Source organism: Hippichthys cyanospilos, chromosome 11, assembly GCF_059441005.1.
Source record: "Hippichthys cyanospilos isolate Australia breed blue-spotted pipefish chromosome 11, RoL_Hcya_1.0, whole genome shotgun sequence".
Classification (NCBI taxonomy): Eukaryota; Metazoa; Chordata; class Actinopteri; order Syngnathiformes; family Syngnathidae; genus Hippichthys; species Hippichthys cyanospilos.
In genome coordinates this window covers 906,641-930,698 of record NC_142379.1, presented here as the reverse complement: position 1 = coordinate 930,698, position 24,058 = coordinate 906,641, and the positions used below count along the sequence as shown (strand labels likewise).

The window sequence follows — 24,058 nt, the reverse complement described above, 5'->3', positions numbered from 1 at the left end:
CGCCTCGGACTTTTTGGTCTGCGCAAGGTGAAAGTTATCTCATGTGCGCCGTTCAAAGCAGTCGCGGTGGACGTTTTTGTCGGTCAAGTGGAATCCACAATCCAAGTGTTTATATGAGGCATCCTCATGTCGCGGATTTCTCCGAGTACAAGTCTGAATATTTCGGTTCATTTTCAAACCCCATATTAGGGTGTGGACTTATAAGCGCAAAACTCAAAATCTCCACAACTGTGAATAACATGAATTCAAATGGGAAATAACTACTATCATTTACAAGGCTTAAAAAGATTTAATAGGACTCTAGTTTGGTTTACATCCGTTTTAGAGCGTTTGCAAAAAAAATGCTCTTTTCACCAGTTTGCTCTTTATTTCAAGCCGAACCAAAGCGTCAGCGTCCGTCAGTTACGGAACAACGGACGATACCTCGGTTTCTTTCCGATTGCTGCGACGAACACCTGGTCGGGGAACCCTTTCCCCCCTCCGCAGGATCCGTCCTATTTGACGGACGGCACGTATTTTTCGTTGAGGAACATGGACGAACGGGCCGCGTTTCCCCCTCGTACCGACCGGCGATTCGTACGCGTCAATTTGCGGCGTCATAAGCTTCCGGGTGTGTTTGCGTCCCGGCGCCAATTCCGGCTGCGCCGGTAATGGCTCTGCTGGGACGGAGGGAAAGCGCTTCTCCGGCGCTCATTATTGGAGCAAATTGAAGGGGTCTCGGTAATGACGCCCGCTTCATCCCGCCGCCTATTGTTCACCTCCTCTCGGGGTCAGGGCCGCGCGGCGGTAATTGTATCTCCCTGACCCTCTTTGGGTATTTATTTTGTCAGGGGGACCTTCTTTTTATAGGTCCGTCCCTCAGGTCGTAAAAGGCCGCCTCCCCCCTCCCCCGCGAGCCGGGGTCCGGGAGGCGCCCGGTCGCCTCGGTGCGTGCCGGCCAGCGATCGATACGCCACCGCCGTTAAGTGGATTTGCCGCTTATGAGGCAGCAATTAGAGTGTGAAGTGGCAAGGCCGCCGCGGCCCTGGGGGACGCCGCCACAACAAACCTGGCTTCATTAGACCGCACCGAAGCCATCCCTATTGTGCGGGGTACAATCGGCCCCGAGGCAAAGGGGGGACGTTGACCAACTTGACTCGGCCGAGTCCTTTTGTTCGTCCCTCTCGTGCGATTTGCCCGTCGCCCTGGCTTGAATTGTCAGAATGAATCCATTGATCGGCAACTAACGTAATTCCCCAATTATGGGACGTACCTGGGTATAGGATGCGCTCTTAATTTTAGGGCCTGGTATTTTCTATGATTTCTTACATTGTGAGCAGTCGCCAATGAAAGAGTGTATTTTCTTTTTCCTCGCGACGTGGTTCATGTTGATTTGACCAAAAATACCGAAGCGGCTCCCCATCCGAGTTCCATGAAGTTTCGTTCAAGAGACCACAGTTAATAAACGAGTCAAATGGAATTACCTTTTAACTGAATCGACTGGAGACATAACCTTTCCGCGACCCTTCCCGACCATTCCTGTTTGTGAACAAGGACGGACTCGGACGTTGGTTCGGTCCGCTCGCTTCATTTCTTGAAAATATTGCCGTAACAACCTCAGCTAGCACGAGCTGGAGAGTGGTTGAGTGCTGCTAGCCGCTAGCATTGGGTGTTGCTGAATATCAAATGTTAAATGAAGTCTCAAGCCTTTTTTTCTTTTTTTAATCATCCTTAATTAACATCATTGGCAAATGGAGTTGATTTCAGGACCAAATTGCAATGTTGACATGGGTTTGTCTGTCATCGCTCCCCAAAAAGGTCAGTGTGTCCCCTTTGCGGCGTTTGTTGGAAATGTGGGTTTGACTGTGACCCGGGGCGGTAAATCACTGTCCACTTTGGGAGAAGGATTAAAGCTGAAGCCCGATGCGGACGGCCTGCGATTGATTAGCAAAAGGGGGCGGGGCCAGTCAGTGGCACAAGCCCGGCAATTTTAGCCGCCGATGTTTTGCGCTCGCCGAGCTTTTAGTAAATGAATGTTTTTATGGCGTCGCCAGGCCGCTTTGGACTGTGGGTGGTGTCGCTGTGATTCCGAGGGGCCATGTCGAAATATAATAACTCCATTTTCCTTCGAACAGAAGAGCTCCACAATTCGCCGGACCCAAGTGACAAGCAAACAACTTTTTTTTTTCTCTTTTACCTTATTTTGACAAATAGTAGGATGTCATACATTTCCACTGTTTGATTCACGAGTGCCTCGGCGGTGTACTGAATTCCCACGCGAGAAAATGTAAGCTTAGAATGGAAACAAACACAGTGCTGCTCAACCTCAGGCTAATGGGATGCCCTGTCAAACTTGTTAGCTTGTGTTGGTGATAGCATTGTGTGCCAACAACATGAAAAAAACTATTTAAACGTTACATGCATATATATATATATATATATATATATATATATATATATAAATAAATACGGTTTTACAAGACAATACCCAGCACTATTGTATCGCACAAGTTTTCCAGTGTTTCATCAGGACCCCCGCATCGTCTTTTCCGTAAAATACGCTAGCTCCTATCATCATCAACTCTGGTTCTTCCCGGTAATGAACTCAGACACGCGGGCGGAATGCGGCCCCGGTGGGCCGTTTTTACCGTCTTGATGAGTAGCGCAACGAGCGTCCGGCTTCATCGGAAGCCGTCGTCAGACGACTCCCGGCGCGTTGCTTTGCAACTTTTTTTCCGCGCGGTCAGTAGTTTAGTGGGGAAAATGAGTGGGCAGAGGCCTCGGGGCCCCGCTTGATGAGGTTCTGCGTGGGAAGAGCGCCGGCTTGGCCGTAAGGACGGCGGGGAGAACTCGGGCGGCCGGCGTCCTCCCTTCCCGAGACTTTGCTCTTCGGACTCGTTAGCGAAGCGGCTAAGCAATCGCTCCGCCGTCGTTTGTGCGGTCCTGTCACGGCCGCCGCCCGGCACCCCGCCGCGGAGGTCCGTTCTCCGGGGCGGAAGCCTCGGAAAGAGGGGGAATCTGGGTCAGCTCGTTAGCGCCGGCAGAAATGCCGTTTTTCACCTTAACGGGGAAATTCCATGGAAGCGGTCAGCAGAGGCGGCCTTGAATTAAGGCTAACGCGGTGAAAAAGTTCATAGAGAAATGTCCGATGGACACATAACAGCCTATTAGCCTCTCCCGCGTGGAATGGAATGCTAGATTTTCAGGAGCGGTTTATGTCTTTGTCCTTCAAATTTGATCCTGGACGGTCCGCATTTACCGTATTTTTCGGGCTATGAGCTGCACGGATTTATAAGCCGCAGCAAAAAAAAATTGAACAAAAAACCCTCACATATTTTTCATGCATATACCGCACCGGACTACAAGCCGCAGGTCATCAGATATTTATGCCAAAAGATGGTATATGGATTTTATATATATTCATTGAAGTGTATATCAAACAAAATAGTCACGCCTGAAATTTTTTGTCACGCCCCTTTTTTGTGCTCTAACATGCAACCACACAATTAGATTTTTTTGTGACGGCATTAAAACCAAAACCGGCGCACCGAGGCCTCGCTCTTGCCCAATCTCCCGTCGCGTCCTCCATTTTGTGTTTCAAGCTGGCCTCCTTCCCCCCTTAGTCATAAATAGCAAAAACAAGATCGCAGCCAATGCCGCGCGTCACACGCCACACGGGCGCGGGTGGAAAGGAAAGTACCTTCCCGCACGCGTCTTATTCCGTCCTGAGCGCCGATGATTGGCGTCGCCGGCCGATGCGTCTTCGCCAAGGAGAGCCTCGTCACTTTTCCGCTACCGTGTGGATTAAAGTGCGGGAAATGACATGTTTAATACGCTTGATCTGTGGGCTCCTTTCTAATAAACCTTAAAAAGTGTGTCGGCGCCACGCCGCCGCGTCGATGTGTGCGCGTCGGCGGCGAAGGACGCGGCGGTGCAGAGCACAGCTTAATATCGGCGTTTGACACGGAGCCCCATTAATAAGGCCCCCGATCTGAGGCGGCTGACAGCAGTGCTGACAGAGGAGGATCACGGGGAAGAATCATGCCCTGCTCGGGGAGCCCGGGCGGCAGGTGGGCCCGTTCCGCCTTCCCCAGGTGTCGTTACGGATGGCGGGGCGGGAGGGAGGGAGGGAGGGCCGCTCCTGACATCTACATTAATCACCGCCCCGCGCGCAGGCGTCCCCCTCCATCCGGCTCCTAATCGTCCCCGCTCCGAGCCGAGCGAGGGAATGAAAGGGATCCGGCTAAGGGCTCCCCAAATGCCGCTCCCGTCTGATCCGGAGCGACGCTGATACCCCAACCTCTGACCCGCCGCGCAATTAAAAACACTTTCAAGGCCCGCCCCCTTCTCCCGCCCGCTCCGCCCCGCCCCGGGTTGCCTGCGAGCGAACATCTCATCGCGGCAGCCGACGTTTTGTTCGGACCCTGCGATGGGATTTGTTTTTCAAGGGTCCAGAATTTCAATCCCAGGTACCGATTTACGCTTGATGGGCCCCCTCCCACAGCCGTCTACATGTTGTGCGAGATATGTTGTAGTGTTGGCGCATGTGCGGGGATTTTTTTTTTTCCAGACTTCAGCTATGTCCTCTGTTTGGGGCATGAGGAAAGATTCCCCCTATGTAACCTTATCTCCGCTAAGATCTTGGAGGACATCAAAGCAGAGTCCCACTAATCATTCAACCGGATTGTATGTTTCTTTCTGAAATTTTGAATAATTTCCTGGCAACATGCCAAGTACTTTATCAGTCTCAGGGAATTTTTTGAAAAATTGGCAAATTTTTGAAGTTTCCTTGTGACAACAGGAGCAAAGACCAACACAACAGGAGACCATTTGGCCAATGTTTGCGCCAACAAATAATAAATGAGGAACCGGCAAAAATTCTGAAAATAAAAATGCCAACCTCTGATTGGAGGCCGTAACATAGATTTTTGGGAGAAAATTAAAGTCATTATAGTCAGGCAAACACAACAACTATTTTTGCTTAAAACTTTTCCTGTGGAGTTTTCAAACGTTTTATGACGTTATATTAAAAAAATAAAAAATTGGGAGTGTCCTGAGACCACCAAAGTATTATTTCCCTTTTTCTTTTTTCTCTTGTCATTCAAGACACAAAGGGCCTGTAACAAATACGGTTATGCCACAATCCATCCATTATAGAAGCAGATGGCACAAGCGCAACAATTGCAAAGTCATTTCATTATTACCTTTCATGCGATTACAAACTCATCAGTCTTCATTCCCGAAAAACACCAAATGGGGACAAAAAAAATAACACTATGAATCAGTGAAGTCACCTTTAAAAAAAAAAAAAAATATATATATATATATATATATATATATATATATATATATATATTTATATATATAGTCTGTTGTTAATAGTGAGGCGGACGCCACAAAAGTTATCGGGCGCAAGTTGCCCATTAAGACTCGCCACATTTCATTTTTATGTGTTGAAGTTCCGCGAGGGTCCGGGCTTTTTTTCTTTTTTTTAATTAAAATAAATCCTCGTTTGCTGATATTTAAGAAGCGGCGAAATACATCAGCGGCAGACACGCCGATTGAAACGGCGGCGCCGGCGGCGGGGGGAGCCGGAGAATTACACCCCAGTTACTTTTCCGTCAGCGGGGCCATACGGGCCCTTGTTTATGTTGGCGGGCGGGCTTTTCGTCTTCCTAAATGACCTTTGCGCCATCCGGCCCCTCCCTTTTTCCATCAGCCACACTGATGAGACGTGATGGGCGATACGGTAAATGTCCTTACTTATGCCGCGCCGAGTCAAGATAAATAAATAAAGAAAGAAAGGGGCAAACGGCGATTAACGGGCCCTCCGTCGCGCCCTCCTTTGCATGGCAAATCCTCAGAATGCTAATGGGGCCGCGGGGGAGGGGCGGGGCCACGCGTCTCTCGGACCTGTTGAAATCAATGGAAATTTCAGCGGTCCGTTGCGGCCTCCCCGCAAAACGCGCGTCATCGCTCTTTAACCCCTGGCCAGCGCCCGACTCGGCCGTCCCAGGATTTTTCACGAGTTCGCACCGCCCGACTCGGGCGCATAGAATGCATAGCAAGAACTTTGCATGATGGGAGTCGGGCTAAGACTTATATTGACTCCCACCGACAGTAATACAAGTCAAAGTCAAAACATCATTTGAGCTGAGCTGTCGGCGGCATTATTACGAAGACGTTCATTTCATCTCATTCAATGCCGATGGCGGCTATAGACGTCAAAGATCCCTATTTATTCTGCCATAAACAAGAAAACACCACCTAAATTCCGGCCCTATTCAAAAAGTAAGTCAACGTGCTTCACGTCATGAAACGCACACCATTTAACTCTTTCAGCGCTAAGCGTTTTCTGAAAAGGCATCCCCAAAAGTGGCAGCCATTTTGACTCATCACAATATTGTATGACTCTGTAGACATTGGTGGTACCATACAAAAGAGTTTTTTGTTAGGGCACCCTTTGAACCCAAATCAAACGCGCGCTTTTCTGCAAAGCGGCCAGTTCGGAGGGCGAGCTGCGACACGCCCGCCCGCCCGCTCGCCCGCCCGCCCCGGCTGCTCTTATTAAAGGCCATCCGTACATGCGCTAGATGCTGTTGCTCTCGTGCGACTGCGCCCCAACTCACAACGCGCATGGAAGCATCTCGCTCCGGCTCTTCTTCTTCTCTTTGTCACATGCCATTGAAAGCGCCTGCTTTGTAATGACTAGAATCCCTTTGGGGTGGGGGTGGGGGTGGAGCCGCATAGTAGAAAAAAAAAAAAAAAACATCAGTAATCACCTGCATGTTTGGAATTCACTATGTATTGTGTTTTTTTTTTTTCTTAGACTGACAGTTTCTGTCTAAATAGGAAAGGAGTGCAACAGTAAAGAAAACATTTGGACTCATTCAATGCCAATGACGGCCGTAGATCCGTATGAAGTCCTATTTATAGTAATACATGTCAAAAAAAACATTTGAACTGGCAGCGAGCGAGTTAATATGAATGGATTCATTTATTTTTGTACCCCAACTCATTCAATGCCAATGACGGCTATATACGTCAAAGATCCGTATTGACTCCTTTTGACGGTTATTCAAGTCAAAAAGACAACATTTTTTTTTTTTTACTGTAACTGGGCTGGCAGCAGAGTTATAATGAACTGATTGATTGTGTGTGCCTCAACTCATTCGCTGCCAATGACGGTTATTGACGTCAAAGACCCGTTTTGACTCGTACTGACAGTTATACAAATAAAAAATAAAAACAAAAAATAACTGGGCTGCCAGCGTACGAGTTCATATGAATGGATTTATTCACTTTTTTTACTCATTCAATGCCAATGACGGCTAGAGATCGGTTAATGATTCCTATTCAATGATCCCATTGATTCCTTTTGATGGTTATTCAAGTAAAAACATTTTATCCTCTGCTGGCAGTGGAGTTATTACGAATAGACGCATTTCTTTGTGTGCAGTGGAGCCCTACACATATCAAGAAAGAGGAGAAATACCAGGCTATTATTTTGTTTGCATGCATTGGTCGAAAAAAAGAAATCCGTTTTTGAAATATTATGAGCTCAACGAGGCCATCCAACTGCTGCGAGAAAAAAATGCGTGAGCAAACATCGCGACAACCATAACAAACCTTCTGCCGATGGATGAATCATGAGCTTTGTGAGACATTTGCGTTGAGCCGGTCGAGTAGAGGGTGTGGCGAGGCGGTTGTTGGCAGAACGACCAGTAGGGGGAGCTCGCAGTTCACTATGGAGACGAGGAGGTTGCTGGGCAGACCGCATGCACCGCAGCCCTTCCCTTTTGCCCCCCCGCCCCGCCCCCTTCGCTGTGAACCTCAACAGCTTGTGTCACAACTGCCGCCTCGATGTGTCTGACGGCCAAAAATCAGCATCACAAGCATACAGTACATCTAAAAATCATGAGAAAACAGTTGAGTTGAGCTTTTTTCCAATCCAGCTTCTTTTGCTCACAAAGCTTTGGTTAAAAAAAATAAAATAAGGAATCAGTTCATGCCAACACATCATGGAAGTTTTTTTTTTTTTTTTTGGGGGGGGGGGGGGGGGGGGGGGGGTCTTGTAACACAGTAACAAAGAACCCAGTTTGGGTTAGATACGGATCGGCTGATATTTGGGTTGATTCGCAGCAAATCAATCAAATTTATGTGTCATGTTGTATAATTTCTTCCTTTTTTTTGGGGGGGGGGGTGGTTAAAGGTTGTTATACATTGAATAGCCCAGCAACTTGGGTCAAAATGTTAAGTGCCTTTTATTAAAAACAACAATAACAACAAAAACACACACATTTTTTAAAATTATTTTTTTGTTTGTTTGACTGAGCTGTTTCTTCAAACTCTTGGATGGAAAAAAAACAGCCGCTACTGGGATCAATTTGACCCAATTTGGTTTGATTTGTATCTAAACAACCAGTTTTGTACAAGAAAAAAAAAGTTTAAGAGTCAAATCAGAGTTTATGAAACGTGAACTGCAAGTATCAACTCAATTGAATGCTTTTTAATTTCATGACAGGAACAGTAGAGGTGTCTTTTCAAATAAAGAGCAAAGGAATTGGAACATGAGGCATCTTATTGATACATTTGTGAAACTTTGCGTGTTTTTATTTTAAGTTCTATACTGATGGGCGGTGGCATTCGTGACGCAATTTTTCGGCAGAGTTGCCAACAATAAAACATGATGTATCTTCTGGATTTGCTGAACAAAATATGCTTGTGCATCTCCGTTTTAAGTGTTTTTCTTTTTGGTGCAGGAATGCGGTTAGGGGTTGCTTGGTAAAAAAATAAACAGGACGTTTCAAACATATGGCCAGCGGGCCGGTTCTGGACCGCCAACAGGTGTAATCCGGCCCGCGAGATGAGTTTGTAAACAATATGCAAATGCTTTATTCAGCCATTTGAAGGTTCGAATAAATGTTGAATAATTTCAATTCGAAATAGCATTTACAGTACACGCCTTTTACTGAGTGCATTTTTGTTACCGAGCTTTTGGAAAAATTATATGTTTGGAACTTAATTAATATGCAAAACCCAAGGCAAAATACTGTATTATTGTTGTCTGTGGAATCACAAGATTTGGCCAGAAGGATCCAATGAGAGACAAGGAGCAGCATTTTAACCCTTGGGTGTCCGGGGTATTTTTCACTAGCCTGGCGTTAATATCACCCGATTTGGGCTGACTTTGAAGGTAATACAGTAAATCACTACTTTATTAATGAACTAAAATAGTTACCTAACTGTTTACTGATTAAATTACTGCCAGCCATTTTAGATTCTGCTTTTGGTCAAACACTCGAAAAAAATTGTGGGAAAAAATACAAACGTCTGGGATTGAACGTCTGGATTTTTACAAAAAACCTTCACAAAAACGTTTTGGGGATTCAATGAGTTAAAGCGCCCCAACGTTTGTTCACGGCTACTTACTGACAGATTTTTAAAAAGAGGATTAGGGTAAAGGAGAGTCTGAAAATAGCCGGCAAGCAAGTTATTTCACGGACCCCCAAGCGGTCCGCGGACCTTACTTTGAGAACCGCCGATCCAGGCAATAATTCACCCTTCCTTTTGAAGCCCTTTCGGTACGTTTTTCTTTGCAATCCCACGGCCAAGACATCCAAAAGCCCCCGGGGGTCGAAGCCAACTTTGTTGCGGCACCCGGGCTCGCCACCCTCGGCTTTGACCTCGGCTGCGCAAAGCGGCTGCGCAAAGCGGGTGCGCGGCGCGCGCGTCCCAGAGCGCGAGGGCGTGCGTTGTTGATGCGATCCGACTCCAAGCGAGGGAAGGACCCGCGCGCCGCCTCCGCCTCCGCCTCCGCCTCCGCCTCTGCCCAACTTGTTTGCTCGAGTCGACTCCGGGGGAAATGTCGCGGCGGATACGCGCGCCGCGCGTCACCGAGGCCGACGAGCGACGTCTGACGACCGCGACGCGCAGCTCGCCGACGCGCGCCTGATCCGCCGAAGCCGATCCGAACCGAGCCGGGGGAAAGCGCTAAACCCATCCGGGACTTTTTTTTTTTTTTTTTTTTATGGACCGAAACGCCGCTTGAGCGGAACAGCGAGCCCGATTCGCCGGGTGACCTACTTTTATTTTTTCTTCTCCTTCTTCATTTCCTTGAATGGATCTTCTGAATTTTGTGCGTTTTTGTCAGTTTTGACGGAATAAATCCGCGCTGAATTTTGGAGGGTTCGCGCGCCTCTCTCGGATGTTGGAATATGCGAGAATGAGTCCGCTCGCATTCATTCCGCTGCTTGGATTATTTTGCCTTCAAGTTGATGGTAAGTTCAACACGTTTTTGGTGCGTTTCACGTGGATGATTCAAAGCCGACGCTTAACTCAAAACCTGGTCACTCTTTTCCAGCTGCATGATTTTTTTATGGCAAACTTGCAAAACTTCAAGAACACAAACGAACTGACGTTTTTTTGACGTTCAAATCGTTAAAATGGAGAAAAACGGCGATCTTTGCCTTTATGTGACTGAGTGGGGATTCGTTTTAAATGAAATTCGAAAAAATCCAAACGGCTTCATGAATACGCCAGGCAAAATTTGGAGTTCTTGAAAATGTGGTGGAGATGCTGCTCGGAGGTGAAGTGGAACAGGAGGTCGTTCGAACCTGTTGTGCGGGACTCGTTTCATTCATCTGGACTTTCATATCAAATTGACATATTGGCTATGGAGCGATTGTGTGTTTGTGTTTTTTTTGTTTGTTTCTTGGTCCCTCCAAACGCTTCTTTGTGTCTTATCTGCATGGTGGAATGAAGGCGGTGTCAAGTGTTGCTGATCACTTGACCGGGATGAGATTCAAGGGAAAGAAACTGTGACTCACGGCGAGTCACGGAGCTTTTGCTGTCCGCTTGTGCCCAACTTGTTCGTTGCTCAACATTTTTTTTTAAAGATAAACTCGTTTCACTTGGCTTTTTTTTTAGATTGAAAATGCAGCGTTGTCTTGGTCCCCTAACGTGACTTGGGCTTTGTACGAGGATGCAGGGGCGGCGCGAGATGGTGGCAGGGGGAGGCTCCGGCCACCCCGCGTCAATCCCTGGCAGCACGTTTTCATGTCTGTTAGGTGAATATCTCGTGGTGTAATGCAGTACGTAGCCCGTGAGAAATATTTCTTTTCTTCAACAACCCCCTCAGGAGGGCAAAGCATTTAGATTTAAAAAAAAAAAAGTACTTATATTTATGAAAACTGCATTTTGTTGGCTTGCACCCGTGACTTGTGCAAGAACATTAAAGTTGAATCTAATTTAATCTAATTTAGCAATATGTTGCTTTGCGTTCCAACTAATTTGCTCTCATTTTGAAAGGGGAAACCCTTTCTGTCCTTGCGTTAAAGACATCAAGAAATGGTAACTTTTTCAACCATTTTATAGCTGCAAAAAGTACCGTTTTGTCTCGCTAATTTGATAACGATTTATTTCCGTGCGCCAATCCTGCTTTTAAATATAACATTTTCCACTCGATGTCAACCGAAATGACATCACATGCATTCGATTTGTATTATCTTCTCGCTCGTCCTAAAACTGCGCCAAGAGAGCATTGGAAACAAGTGTGGTCTCTCATCGCGAGCGGGCCACTTTTCCCTGCAGAAATGTGTCAATATGGTGTGATGGCGGAATGAGGGCGGTGTCTATTTGTTGACTGTCTTCTGTGATTCACACATTAGCAAGGAGCGCTTTGGAGAAAGAAAGCGTGACTCACGCCGGCCGGTCGCCCCAATGATGCTTTTTATGGCTTTTTAAACACTCGCCAGTCCATTTGGGTCAAGGTGCAGCTTGTTGCGCAAACACCTGCGCGCAAAGGGGGCTTTTGTCCGCCGCTTGGCGCAAAGCTTTTTGTTTCCCGCCCCTCAACCGCTGCTTTTGTTGCTCGCGGCTGCTCCCGCACGTTGTTGTCATCGCGCAAAGTTTGAACGTCTCCATATAAAAACGTGTCTGAGCCTTTCCGGCACCTTTTCTTGGTGTCAGGCCAGCGGTTGCTAAGCAGTGGCCCGATGGCATCGCCCGGTCGCGGCGGATCTTCCTAATCGTCCGCTCCTCCCCCCCTTCCATCCTTTTTCAAAGGTAATCCGCGGGGTCCTTGGGAGAAGAGGGGAGGGGCCCTCCCCTCCTCTAAGAGTCCACTTAGGGGACAAAAAAAAGGGTCTGGAGTTGTATTCTCCAGTAACAAAGCCGAGGCTTGTGAATGGCGTCAGGCGCTGTGATTAACACACCCGGCGAGAAAAGGTGAGCGGGAGATGTTGTCCCGGCCCAAGCGGGGGGCGTGCATTTGAAATTAGCCAAGACGGGGGAGGGAGGGGAGACGCTGTCAGATTATAGGGGTACAGTAAGAGTTGAATGGTCCTTTTTGCCAGCGATCCGAGGAAAGTTGGACATATGTTCAGGTCTCCGAACAAAGCATGCGTGAGAGAAAGTGCCTTGGCGGGGTGACGATTTGGTGGCAGAAAACACATCCAAACTTCGGGCCTGCTTAGTAGGGATGCCCACATACTTATCACGCTATCATGTTCACGTTGGCGTGATTTTCTCGAGTCTCTGAGCAAAGCCACGCCACTCAAGAGAATATATGAAAGAAAGTGCCTCGGCTGAGTGACGATTTGGTGGCAGAAATCAGATCTGAACCTTATAATCTTATTTTATAATCTTATCCTATATGGGAAATCAAGCTCTATCACATAATCGCCAATGCTTGATTAATTGATTTCTTCGGTGTTTAATTAGCTACTATTAGCAATATCTAGTGTAACCCTGGCCCTTACATCGATCTATTTTTCTGAATCTGGCACCCGGAGGAACCAAGTTTGGGCATTCCTAGAGACCAAAGTGCTTTCAAATTCGGTATACGTCAGTGAAAACAGGTGGAGAACCACCCAGTTGTCCTGAAAAAAAGGCAAATTTCACCAAAACTTAGCGAGCTTGGTTATCTGAAATCTGTTCCTGGAAACTTGTCCCACTGCATGCGCCAAGTTCCTGGTCCCAGGTGGATTAGCGCCTGCTGCACTTGTGACCCGTGCCTTGGCAATTCCGAGCCGTAGGTGACGTCACGCTGACAGTTGCCGAAAGTGGGAACGCTGCGCTTTTCACATTAATGGATGCACCGTTTTACCCCGCCTCCACACCCTCCCCCGGCAGCCAGGCTTGCGGTTTCGCGAATGCTGAGTCCAGAAAAAGTCAAATCCTCAAGAGGACGCGTGAAGGAGCGGGCTTGCCGAGACCTTAATCAAATGCGGTCATTGAGATCCGAGTCGTTAACCTTCCTTTTATATTTTATTTTCTCAGAAAATGGCAATAATGTTTCAGGGTCAATTTGACCCAGATTGTGTTTAATTATCCAATAGTAGCGGAAACAAATAAAAAGACAAAGCATTAACTCTGTCGACATTTTGCAAAACGAGCACACAATACAACTAAATCTCTCCTATTTGTATGAAGTGTGTGAATGTTTGTGGGTCAACTTGACCCAGTTTGTGATTATTCATCCAAACTACGGCCCACCTCCACGTCTTGCCCGGCCACCTCAACAATATCAGAGATTAATTTATTTATTTATTTACGACCCTCCTACCAGAGGATGGAAAAGTCACACGAGAAAAAGTTTGGGGACCCCTGATTTAAAGGGTCAGTTTGACCCGAGACGTGTTGTCCCACATTTTTAAACACATATGAACAATATTTGTTCCGCGTGAGTAATTATTCCCAACCGTTTGTCAAGCAATCAAAAACGTCAACTTCTTAAAATGGGTCATCTTGACCCGAGCAGGTGTCGCGCGAGCTCGGTAGCGGCGCCTCCTCCGTCAAACGACTCCAAGTGAGGATCTCGCCGCGCCCCAAATGCGATCGTTCTGCATCAGCGGACCGCGTTTACAGCGCATTATCGTAATGGCGGCTCATTTGCCCGAACGGGGCCGCCGCGCAACCGAGGCGGCTCGGTCCCGAGACGGGCCGGAAAGGCCCGCTGTCGCCCGCGCTCTCGTCAACCTTCCTCGTGTTTATTCCCCGATTAGCGTCAAAAAAACGGCGGCCGTGGATAGCAAAGAGCGGCAAAAGAGACGGTCGGGGACAAACGGGAACAAAGGCGGCCGGGACGGACACTCGTCAGCTGCCGCCATCAGCTAATAGCCGCGTTTGGCTACAGAGCGGCTCGGGTTTCAGCTAGCGGCCGACTCCGGGCCTCCTTCCCGCACTAATGACTTTACCTACAATCCAAAATGTCACTGACTGATTTTCTTTCTTTTTTTTTCCTCCCCGCGAGTCCGCAAATAAAACAGGGGACGGGAGCACTTTTCCCCCCACTTTACCTTTGCTTTATTAAGCATCAGTGAAGCGTAGCCGTGACATTTACAGAGCAGAGAAGAAAGACCTAAAAGACCCAAAACTTCAATGCCATTTGTTTCATCTGTATATGTTTTTGCGGGGCTCCAGCATTAATGGATTTTTTTTTTCAGGCCGACATTTCGCATGAAAAAATAGCAATAGCCGATCAATTATGATCAAGTTGATCAAATGATGCACTCTGCAAGCTGGGTGTTTTGTGCACTCGTGGTATATACTTATATAACTTTAAAACAACAACTTTAAATGTGTTATCGTATTTTTAATACTGTCCAAAAAAAAACACAAAATGATTCATTTTTATCAAATATCAACATTAGTATTAATTATGAAATAATCGTTAAAAAATTCCGCTCATTTTTATACTTTACAAAATCATCTCGCGGGCCGGATTAAAGCCATTCACGCGACCCGGGGGCCGTATGTTTGACACCCCTGTTTTAGCGTACGACTCGACTTCCTTTTCTGATAATGAAATTAGCTTTATCGGTTAGCATGGCCTCTCTTGTTCTCTGTCACTCAGCGAGCTGGATGTATAGTGTATAACGACTTCCTTTCAGGATGATGCAATTAGCTTTAGCGGTTAGCATAGCTCCTCCAGATCTCCCATACTCAGTTTCCTGTTTTTTTTTTTAGTATAGACGACTTCCTGTGTCGGATCGTGTAGGGTTGACAGTATTTTGTGATACTGTTGTTAAATATTCATTTTTTTCCCCTGACTGAGACTTCTCTCCTTAAAATAGAATGTTTGGTTTCGCAGTTTAGCAGAATAGGGACCCCCGCTACGCTAGCACGAACAGGGTTTCATCAAAGGAATGCTAACGCTAGGTGGGAGCCAGTGTGAAATCAGTTAACGTAGACTGGAAACGTCTTAGATCTTTGATGTTTTTTTATTCCCCCCTCCGAGGAGAACACAGACCAACAAAGCGCGTGCCGCGGAAGGAAAAACGTGGCGTTATGAAGCCAAAAGTTTGCCCCGCTCACGTACGCAGCGATGAGATCTGCCCACTGTCATGAGGGAGGAATTCAAACATGGCCGTGCACCTGTGCAGGTAGAGGCCGGCATGAGGGAGGACCGTGCCCTCACCTGTCTAACACACCTGCACTTATACAATACACACCTGCCGCTAGAACACACACCTATTGTACATGCGTAAGCCGTACTCTCTGGAAGCCCACCCCCGCTAAATTGTCCACAATTCAGTTTCAAGAGGAACTATGGGTCTAGTGACCCAAATGTTTCTTTTCAATCGGACTAGACTCTAGTCCGATGCCCGGTGAATGAATTCAGAGGTGGCTAGCCAATGACGAGGCGTCGAGAGTGCCGCTTCATAAATAAGGTGCCCGACTTGATTGAATGCATCTCCTGGCTCCCGGTCAGACTCGCAATTGGAATGGAGCCTTAATGGCGCCCTTGAACGTTTGAACCGTCAAGTAGTTCCGCTGTAACGGCGTGATCCGCTAACACCCATCCGGGTGGTGGCTTGACTGAATACTGATGCCGATCGGTGACGCAGGAGCTACTGACCATCGGAGACCGTTTTTATGTTTTTTTTTTTTTTTTTTTTTTTTTATGGGCACTTACCCATCTCACTGTCCTTTGCGTCGGTGAAGGAGTTGGAGGTTTCCAGGGACTGCACTGAATAACCACTGTGTTCCCTCGTTCTAACGCGGTTCACCTTTGGCCGCTTGGCTTTTGCGCAGATTTCTTTATCAGGCTTTATTATTTAAATAATTTACAGCAAGCAATTTTTAGACCTTTACTGCAAAGTTAATTCCAAAATAAAAGGTACATAAGTACCTGGGATGAAATGTCAAAACCGTCAAGGTGCATTGGGATTGAATGAGTTAAGGGTTAGGGTTAACCCCTAACCCTAACCCAGTGTGAAAGAGGTTGCTAATTTGCCACATCACTTTTAACGGAAAGTAGCAGTTTTTCCCCCCAATAACATCGTAAAATGGTAATCGCCCAGAATGATTGGAGGAAAGAAACATTTTGGGCCATATCGCCCGGCCAAGAAACATGAAAACGTGTCCAACGTGTCCGCTTTCTCCGTTTACCTCCTCCGTATGACTCACCGAGGTGCACGGTTGCCCGCGATTGACTCCGGTTTTATTTCTTGAGGTAATAAACGGCTCAGACGCTTCCATTGAGAGCGCTCGGCAACACAGGTGAGCTCATGACAAAGCTGGAGTGAGAAGCGAGAATCAATTGATGTCATTCATCTCCATTCACAGCGGGAACATTCTCAAGTAGCCACACGTTGTAATGTTGGGAGTTTTTGTGTTTGCTGTGGTTTCTCCGGCGGGGCTGTGTTAGCATGCGAGGCGCAAAGCACAAACGGGAGTGGAAACACACCGCTTTTGTTCCACACAATCGCAGAATAATCACCTGGCAACGATGCCGTGATTGAGAAAGACCCGTATGTTTCTTTTCAGAGCTGATACTCAAACGGATTTTTAGTTCCGTATTTTCCGCACCGTAAGCCGCATCGGATCTTGAACCAGAAATTTACGTTATCACTCTACACAAATTCTTGTCAAAGATGCCAATGACCTTAAGAGACGCAGATTCTTTCCGATAGGACCGCAATTGGCCAAAATTTCAAAATTCCTCCGCCTAGCGGCTAGCAAACGGACGCTAAGTGTCTCCGGTGCGCCCTATCTGGTATAGGTACCCCGGTTTGTTTTTTTTCTTCATTAAAACCGAAGGTCTCAAAAAGTCAAGTCAAATGAGTTTTGCCAAATTCTGCAATTTGCATGTAACCATCTTAAACCATCGTCACTCTACTCTAATTCTCGTGAAAAACGCCGATGACGTCAAGAGACAGAGATTCTTTCTGATCGGACAGAATTTGGTGAAACTTCTTTCGGCTTGTGAATGTTAAATAAAACGCAATATGCAGATTAGTGTGGCAATCATTTATTTTTAATAAACAGAGCTATATGGACGTATGTTTTTTCACACGCGAAAAGGGGAGGGTTATACGGGTTTAAATAGCCCCTGTTACATTTCGACAAGGCACAGAAGACCCTCGGGAAGGTGCTTTTCCATGCACAGTATTGGAGTGGAGTGGAGTTGATATGCCGCTGACAAGCTGGGATGATGAATCTCAGGTTAGCCGTCCGTGGCATTCAAGCGTCATGGCGGACTGCCGGGAAGTTCCGCATGGTCAGGAACGTCATTCTTTGGCCGTTTCCGCTTCCTTCCGCACTGACGTGACGGATAGGGGTATGCTGGAAGACGGATGGGGGGGGCAAAGGTGGTATCCGCCACTCCCTTGGACTTTCTTTGCGGTGTTCCACATTCTTATTGGGTTTTCCATCATGGAATTCACCTTTCTGCTCGGGCTTCAGCTAGATTTTGGTATTTTTTCCAATCCTTGATCTTTATATCAACAGCATTTCACATCAAAGGGAAAGCCCTGAAAGAAAATTCTAGGGAGCTGAAATTTCACCCTAACCCCATGGCACGACCACTTAGTTATCTATCAGGTTTAGGCAACCTAGTACATTTAATAAGCAACACACAAGGAAGGAAAACGCAGGCTTTTAATTTGTTTTCTGCGTTAGGAAAACCGACAGAAATGTCTTCCCGCAGTTACTAGTATCTAGCACGAGTATCTCTCACCGCTCCTGATTGGATGAACAGATTGAGATTGAATGAACACACACAGCGGCGACGCGACAATCGACACGCGATAGATGTGTGTGCGTGTGCATGTGCTATACTATCAGTTGTCACTTCATACAGTGGCTACTATCTTCTTCTTCTTCAAGAACATAACAGCAATCCACAGACCATCCTGTCCTGTAGTTGGGTCACGGTGTCTCCTTTCTTCTTGTGACAACTTTCTTTTTCATGATTCAAACAAGGTTAGACTGCTTCATAAATGCATTCCAATATAACAAGAGTAAATATTGAATAACTTATGTAGATTTATTCTGACATTATCCCACTACCTGAAGTGTGCCATCCCTTTGCTAAAATACTGCAAGAATGAAATGGAACCATATGACACCAAAATGGTCAAAATACTGCACAAGCGTTAAGGGAACCTTTCTTCCAATTTTATGCCCCGACGGATTACCGGCGCTCGGCTATTGATTTCTTTTTTTTTTTTTTCGGGGGGCCAGTATTCGGAAATTTCTCCTGGGAGTTAATGATAAAATTTGAAAAATATAATCAAACATTTAGCGCCTTCTGTTACACATGAATATGGCAATTACCATTGGTCACCGTGCTGTTGTTTTTTTTTCCCCTCGGTTTCGTTGTAGCCCAGTAAAGACATTAAACCTTTCGCACCACAAGACGGTTTGATGCGTGTTGTATTTCTTGGGGAAATTACAGCAGACTCCAGTGAGCCTGACATAAGTAATCTAGCAAGAAAAAAAGGCAGGCTTCTGGTTCAGTAATCCCTCTCTGATTTCATTAGCTGTCTGCTCGTCTGTGGGCTCCCGTTTACCTCCAGTGGTGGCTGCCCGCCTGCCTGTGAAACTATTGCTAGCGTTATATTGCAAACAGAGGGCTTGTAGCTTTGCGGGGCGGGGGTGTCTTTTGATTAGCGCATGTGTGCCTTGAGACCCGGTGAAGTGCACTCGCCTCCAACTCGGTGAGCACTTGATTACACTGCGGCGCTGATCGCATTAAACAGAGCAAGAGACGGAGTAGTCCGTGTCACGACGGCGGGAGGCCAAAAGCGGCTAGGCGAGCGCACGCTTTTGCTCGACACATTCATGTTGACCTGGGCTGTCCCCGTATTTTGGTTTGAGGGGTACATAGGACGGCGCCGATCGGTTTAAAAGAGCAAGAGACAGAGCAGTTGTCACGAGAGTTGGACGGCGGAAGGCCAAAAGCGGCCAGGCGGGACACACACTTTTGCTCGACACGTTCATGTTCACCAGTGCTGTCCCAATAGTTTTGTTTGAGGGCCACAAATGTAGGAAAATGTCAGGATGCACTGATGGCATCAAAAAGAGCAAGAGACAGAGCAGTTCACGTCTTGAGAGCAGGACGGCGAAAGGGCAAAAGCGGGACGCACAGTTTTGCTCAACACATTCATGTTTACCGGGGCTGTCCCAATATTTTTGTTTGAGGGCCATATCAAGGAAAATGGCAGGACGGCATTAAAAAGAGCGAGAGACAAAGCGGTCCATGAATGGAATAAATTGAATGACATTTATTCACCATGTTTATAGAGAGAGAAATTGTGTTATTTTTCTCCTAAATATTTGCACAAATAATAATTTTTTTTTGTGTATTGGGAAAGGCTCTAATAGTATCGAAATAAAATGACTGCCTTTTATGTGTTGCCTAAACATGACAAAATAAATCTTTTTTTTAATTGTTGTCGGTTCATAATCCCAGTCAAAAACGGTACGTTTTCTGTCCGTCCCTCCATGTGAGTTTTTAATGGTGTTAGCATAGAATCAAGCTCTGTTCTGGGTCTATTTAGCGAGCAACCAGACCTGATCACCAATCAATGGCAGGGAATTGGGGGTGGGGGGTCGGGGGCGGGGAAATTAGCAGCAATTAGGCAGGCGGCAGTACAGACTACCTTCTGTTCACGGGTCAATATGCCACCCTCCCTTTTCTTTCTTTTTTGAGGTGAAACACAGGATGCGCATCCAAGCAGCCGCCACAATGTTGCCCCCCCCCCCCCCCCCCCCCTCCACTAGGCCCCCCTAGGGAGATTTAAGTGGATGGGCCAGCGCTACATGTGCATAGCGAGCCAAACAAAGCACTAGCCTAGCCAACTTATTTTATTTTTCCTCCTTTGTGAGATTAGTCCTGACCAAGCACAATAAGCTAGGTGCTATTTGGCTAATGTGCGAGCTCCCCCAAGAAAGGGCGCGCCCATCAACTGGGCTCAATGACATGCACGAATGCAACAAATCATGTCATGACAAAGCGTGTTTTATGTTCATTTTTTGCAAGACCAAAGATGTTCCCGGGCAGATGTGACATTTCAAAATGTTGCTAACTTGCTTGAAGGTACGGAAGAGGTTTGTGGCCAGTGAAAGAAAAACAAAATGTTTGCAGGGTTCTCAGTTTTGTCTAGGAATTATGACTTTGTCAGAATTCTGAAATTAAAGTCATAATTTTGACTTTTCGCTCACAATTTTCCTTTTAAAGTAGGAATTCTTCATTTTATAGTTAGCATTTTTGGATTTGGGCCAAATGTGACCGTCTGTGTCAGGATTTTCAGACTTTAAATTCACAATGTTTGGAATTGGGACTAGACTCAGAATTTTCTGACTTTAAAATTAGAATTCTCTGGTTTTGACTCTGTAAATTTCGGACTTTATTGACGTTTGAATTTTTTGGCTTGGGCCAAATGTAACCAACGCTACTACATAAGAGCGTACTTAAATTCTGCCCTGCAGCATTTTGTTATCTATATTCGTGCGAAACGTAAAGCTAATTTCAACGACGAATTACGAATGATTTAGCTTTGCTTTATCCTGCAAAATAAGCGGACGGTTAACATTTGGCCGCCAAATGGGCTCAATGTGACCCGTGACATCACAGAAGGAGTATTAACATGTTGTCTGCCAACCGGCTCCAACAATTAGCGAGTTTAAAGGCCCGCGTTTTCCTTTGATGGCCTCGGCCGTTTGATGACGCAAGGCCGCCCCTTTGATTTTGCGATGACTCCGCGGGCTTCCTCCGTTTCAAGATGGCCAAGCCACACAGGAAGTGGACACACACGGCTTTCAAGACTCGGGGAGTATTATCTTTGCTGCCAGACTCAGCCGCTGCCGTCCCTAATCAAAAAGGGAGTCCCCCCCCCCCCCCCCAGGGGGATTAGCATTTGACACGAGTCCAGACCCCGAGCATAAATTTCCCATCCTGACAAGGATGGACTCAACAGTTTTTGACTTGTTTGCGCCTCTTCCCTGTGATGTGAAATGTGTGCAAAGGAAGCGATGCGGGCATTTTTTTTTTTTTCGACTCCCTTCACAGTGGTCACCCTTGGGTCCAATTATCCACAAGCTTGCGCTTGTAGCGTGGAGAAGAGCAGATGGTTGCTTTTTGTCCGGTTCAAATGCTGATTAAAGGATCTGCTTTTTTTTTTTTTTAACATTGCCTAACCCAAGGCAAAATGTAGCTTAGTGAGTAATAGTTATAGACATTGGCAAAGGCCCAACCGTAAATTTGTGAAAGGCTAGCTCTGCCTAACTCTTTCAGTGCCATGGACGAGAATTTTCGTCCTGTAAAATACTGTACTTCAGTTGTGTGCCAGTGACTACAACGACATGTTTTTTTTTTTTTAAACAATGCCTAGATGACACTCGTGGCCTGCGCTCCTCTTAACATCAAGCCAATCAAGCACTGCAGTTGGGTAGTTTTATTGTAGCTTAATTTATGATGGAATATTTTTCGATATTCACATGAATGCACCAATATGTATAATGCATGTATGTATCAATCTCCAAAAACCACACGTCAAACTTCTATCATCCGGTTTACATGAAGTGTCAGGTTGTGTCAATCTAGAACATCTAATAACCTAGAACATTTAATAAACGTCACACAGGAAGGAAGACAAGAGACCTTTGATTGTTTTTGATCGCGAGGAGAACGGACGGGGATGTGTTTACAGCTACAGAGCTCCTGCCGCTCTGAAAGCACATCCGGTCAAGCCTTCTCTTTTCATTCATTAGTTCCAAAAGGTCGGCGTCCTAAAGGGTTTTTGGGGAGCACGCGGCAGCAACGCGAAAATCAACACGCAATAGTGCGTATGCGTGTCCCTGCTATACAGTGTCCACTATCAGCTTATACAGTGTCCACTACCTTCTTCTCCAAGAACATGAAGGTCACCCACAGGCCGCCCCGTCCCGTAGTCAGGTCACGGTGCCCCCTTTCTTCTTGTGCTCGCTCCTTCCGCAGACAGCTTTCGCTTTGATGATTTCGACAAGGTTTCCCGCCGAAGAAATGCTTCGCGCTACCACAGGAGAAAGTACGGGACAAGCGATGTAGATTTATTCTAAGGTTGAATCTGATCTTCTTCCCAAGGATCCCGTCTGCGCCAGGAGGACTCGCCGCCCCGGATCGCGGAGCACCCCTCTGACCTGATCGTGTCCAAGGGCGAGCCGGCCACCCTCAACTGCAAAGCGGAGGGCCGGCCCACGCCCACGGTGGAGTGGTACAAGGACGGCGAGCGGGTGGAGACGGACAAGGACGACCCGCGCTCGCACCGCATGCTGCTGCCCAGCGGCTCGCTCTTCTTCCTGCGCATCGTCCACGGGCGGCGGAGCAAGCCCGACGAGGGCGCCTACGTCTGCGTGGCCCGCAACTACCTGGGCGAGGCCGTCAGCCGCAACGCCTCCTTGGAAGTAGCATGTGAGTCCCCGTCCCTCTTTTGTTTTTGGCCGCCTCGTACGGGCTGGTAATCGCTTTGCCCGAGACGACCCGCGCGTCTACGTACGATTGGCCGCCGTTTATACGTAATCAAAACAAACCGTTACTCGGAGGGCGATTCGGTACATGCGGAGATGAGATTGTTTCTGATTTGAGGCAGAAAAAATTGTCCGTACGTTATGTATTGTATGCTGTGCCCCTCTTCCCATCTTTATTTCTTTGCTAAACACCAAAACCGTTTACGACCAATTTTACCGACTGTTTGACGCGTTCGAGGCTCCGGTAATTGCTGACATGGGGACCGTGTACGGCGCGTTCAAATGAAGCCCGACAATTTATAGTCATGCAGAGTAAAAGGCTTATGTCTTATTAAACGTCAATGACTTTCATAATTATAACTGTTATCAAAGCCATATAAAAATGAATAAAAACTGCCCATTCAGGCCCCTGGGATTAACCTGGAAAAAAACAACATAGCAAAAAAAAAAAACAAAATAAAACAATCCTTCCATGAATGTTCCACAAAATTTGAAAATTGCCCCTCAAATTAATTCAAAATAAAATGAAAGACCCCTCTACATAAGTGCTTAGTCAGATTTGAAATGTTGTCACATTTAATTGGCTGGTTTCAGAGCAATATCCAAAATGAATCTGGGATGGACATCATCCTACTAAAGTAACTGTTAGCTATTGATTTCAACACTGCAGACGCAAATTTCAATCACAAATTGTCTTTAAAAAGTCCCAATTTTGAACAGGAAGTCAGCCATGATGCTTTGTCAAAGTTTTGTGTTTTGGGGTCATTTTGACCATTTCTTGGGTGTCCATTTTCACCAAAACTTGAAACCGGATTTTTGTACGTTGGCTGGACATGACGATCATAACAAGATGTGCAAAATATTCCCAAGAACCCAAGCATGAGGATGTGTGAGTTGATCTTTTTGGTTTTAGGCGGCCATTTCTGACTGACTTCAGGCAAGTCTCTGAACCTAGACATAAATCCAGCGGTTGGCCATCGACGCTGTAATGGATTTTTTTTTCTTACTCAAGTGTCCTGGATTATGTCAAAAAAAAAATCCCATCCTGAGATGAAATGACCTTTGAAGAAGAGCTCGAGGCGGACTTCCGTTGGTGCTCCGGGCTTTGCCGTACGTTGTATCGGAAACATAATTCCACCGCAATGTTTTTTTTTTTTTACCGTACCTGTTGTCTGCGGGCCGTTCTCGGCGAGAGGCCTCTTTGTGCTCTTTTAAGCGCCGCCGCCGCCCCGAGAACATCTCCTACTTCCCCCTAAGCGTATTTGCAGTTATTGCTGCCTTGTGATCTGGAGGAAATTGGCTTACATGTTGAGAGAATATAGTGGGGGGTGGTGTCCACCTT

The 24,058-nt window shown here is 46.6% G+C and overlaps 1 protein-coding gene across 3 annotated transcripts in view; it reads left to right on the top strand.

The window, feature by feature from the left end:
• The window catches only part of robo2 (roundabout, axon guidance receptor, homolog 2 (Drosophila)), a 248,807-nt gene that overhangs the window by 72,838 nt on the left and 151,911 nt on the right, over positions 1–24,058 (top strand). For 2 of the 3 annotated variants that reach the window (XM_088426910.1, XM_088426912.1), the window contains exon 2: positions 22,334–22,660. In XM_088426910.1, the coding sequence (XP_088283036.1) occupies positions 22,334–22,660 (327 nt within the window). Of the gene's footprint in view, positions 1–9,800; positions 10,260–22,333; positions 22,661–24,058 lie in introns of those variants that run through there. The other variant, XM_088426911.1, reaches the window with a different exon arrangement.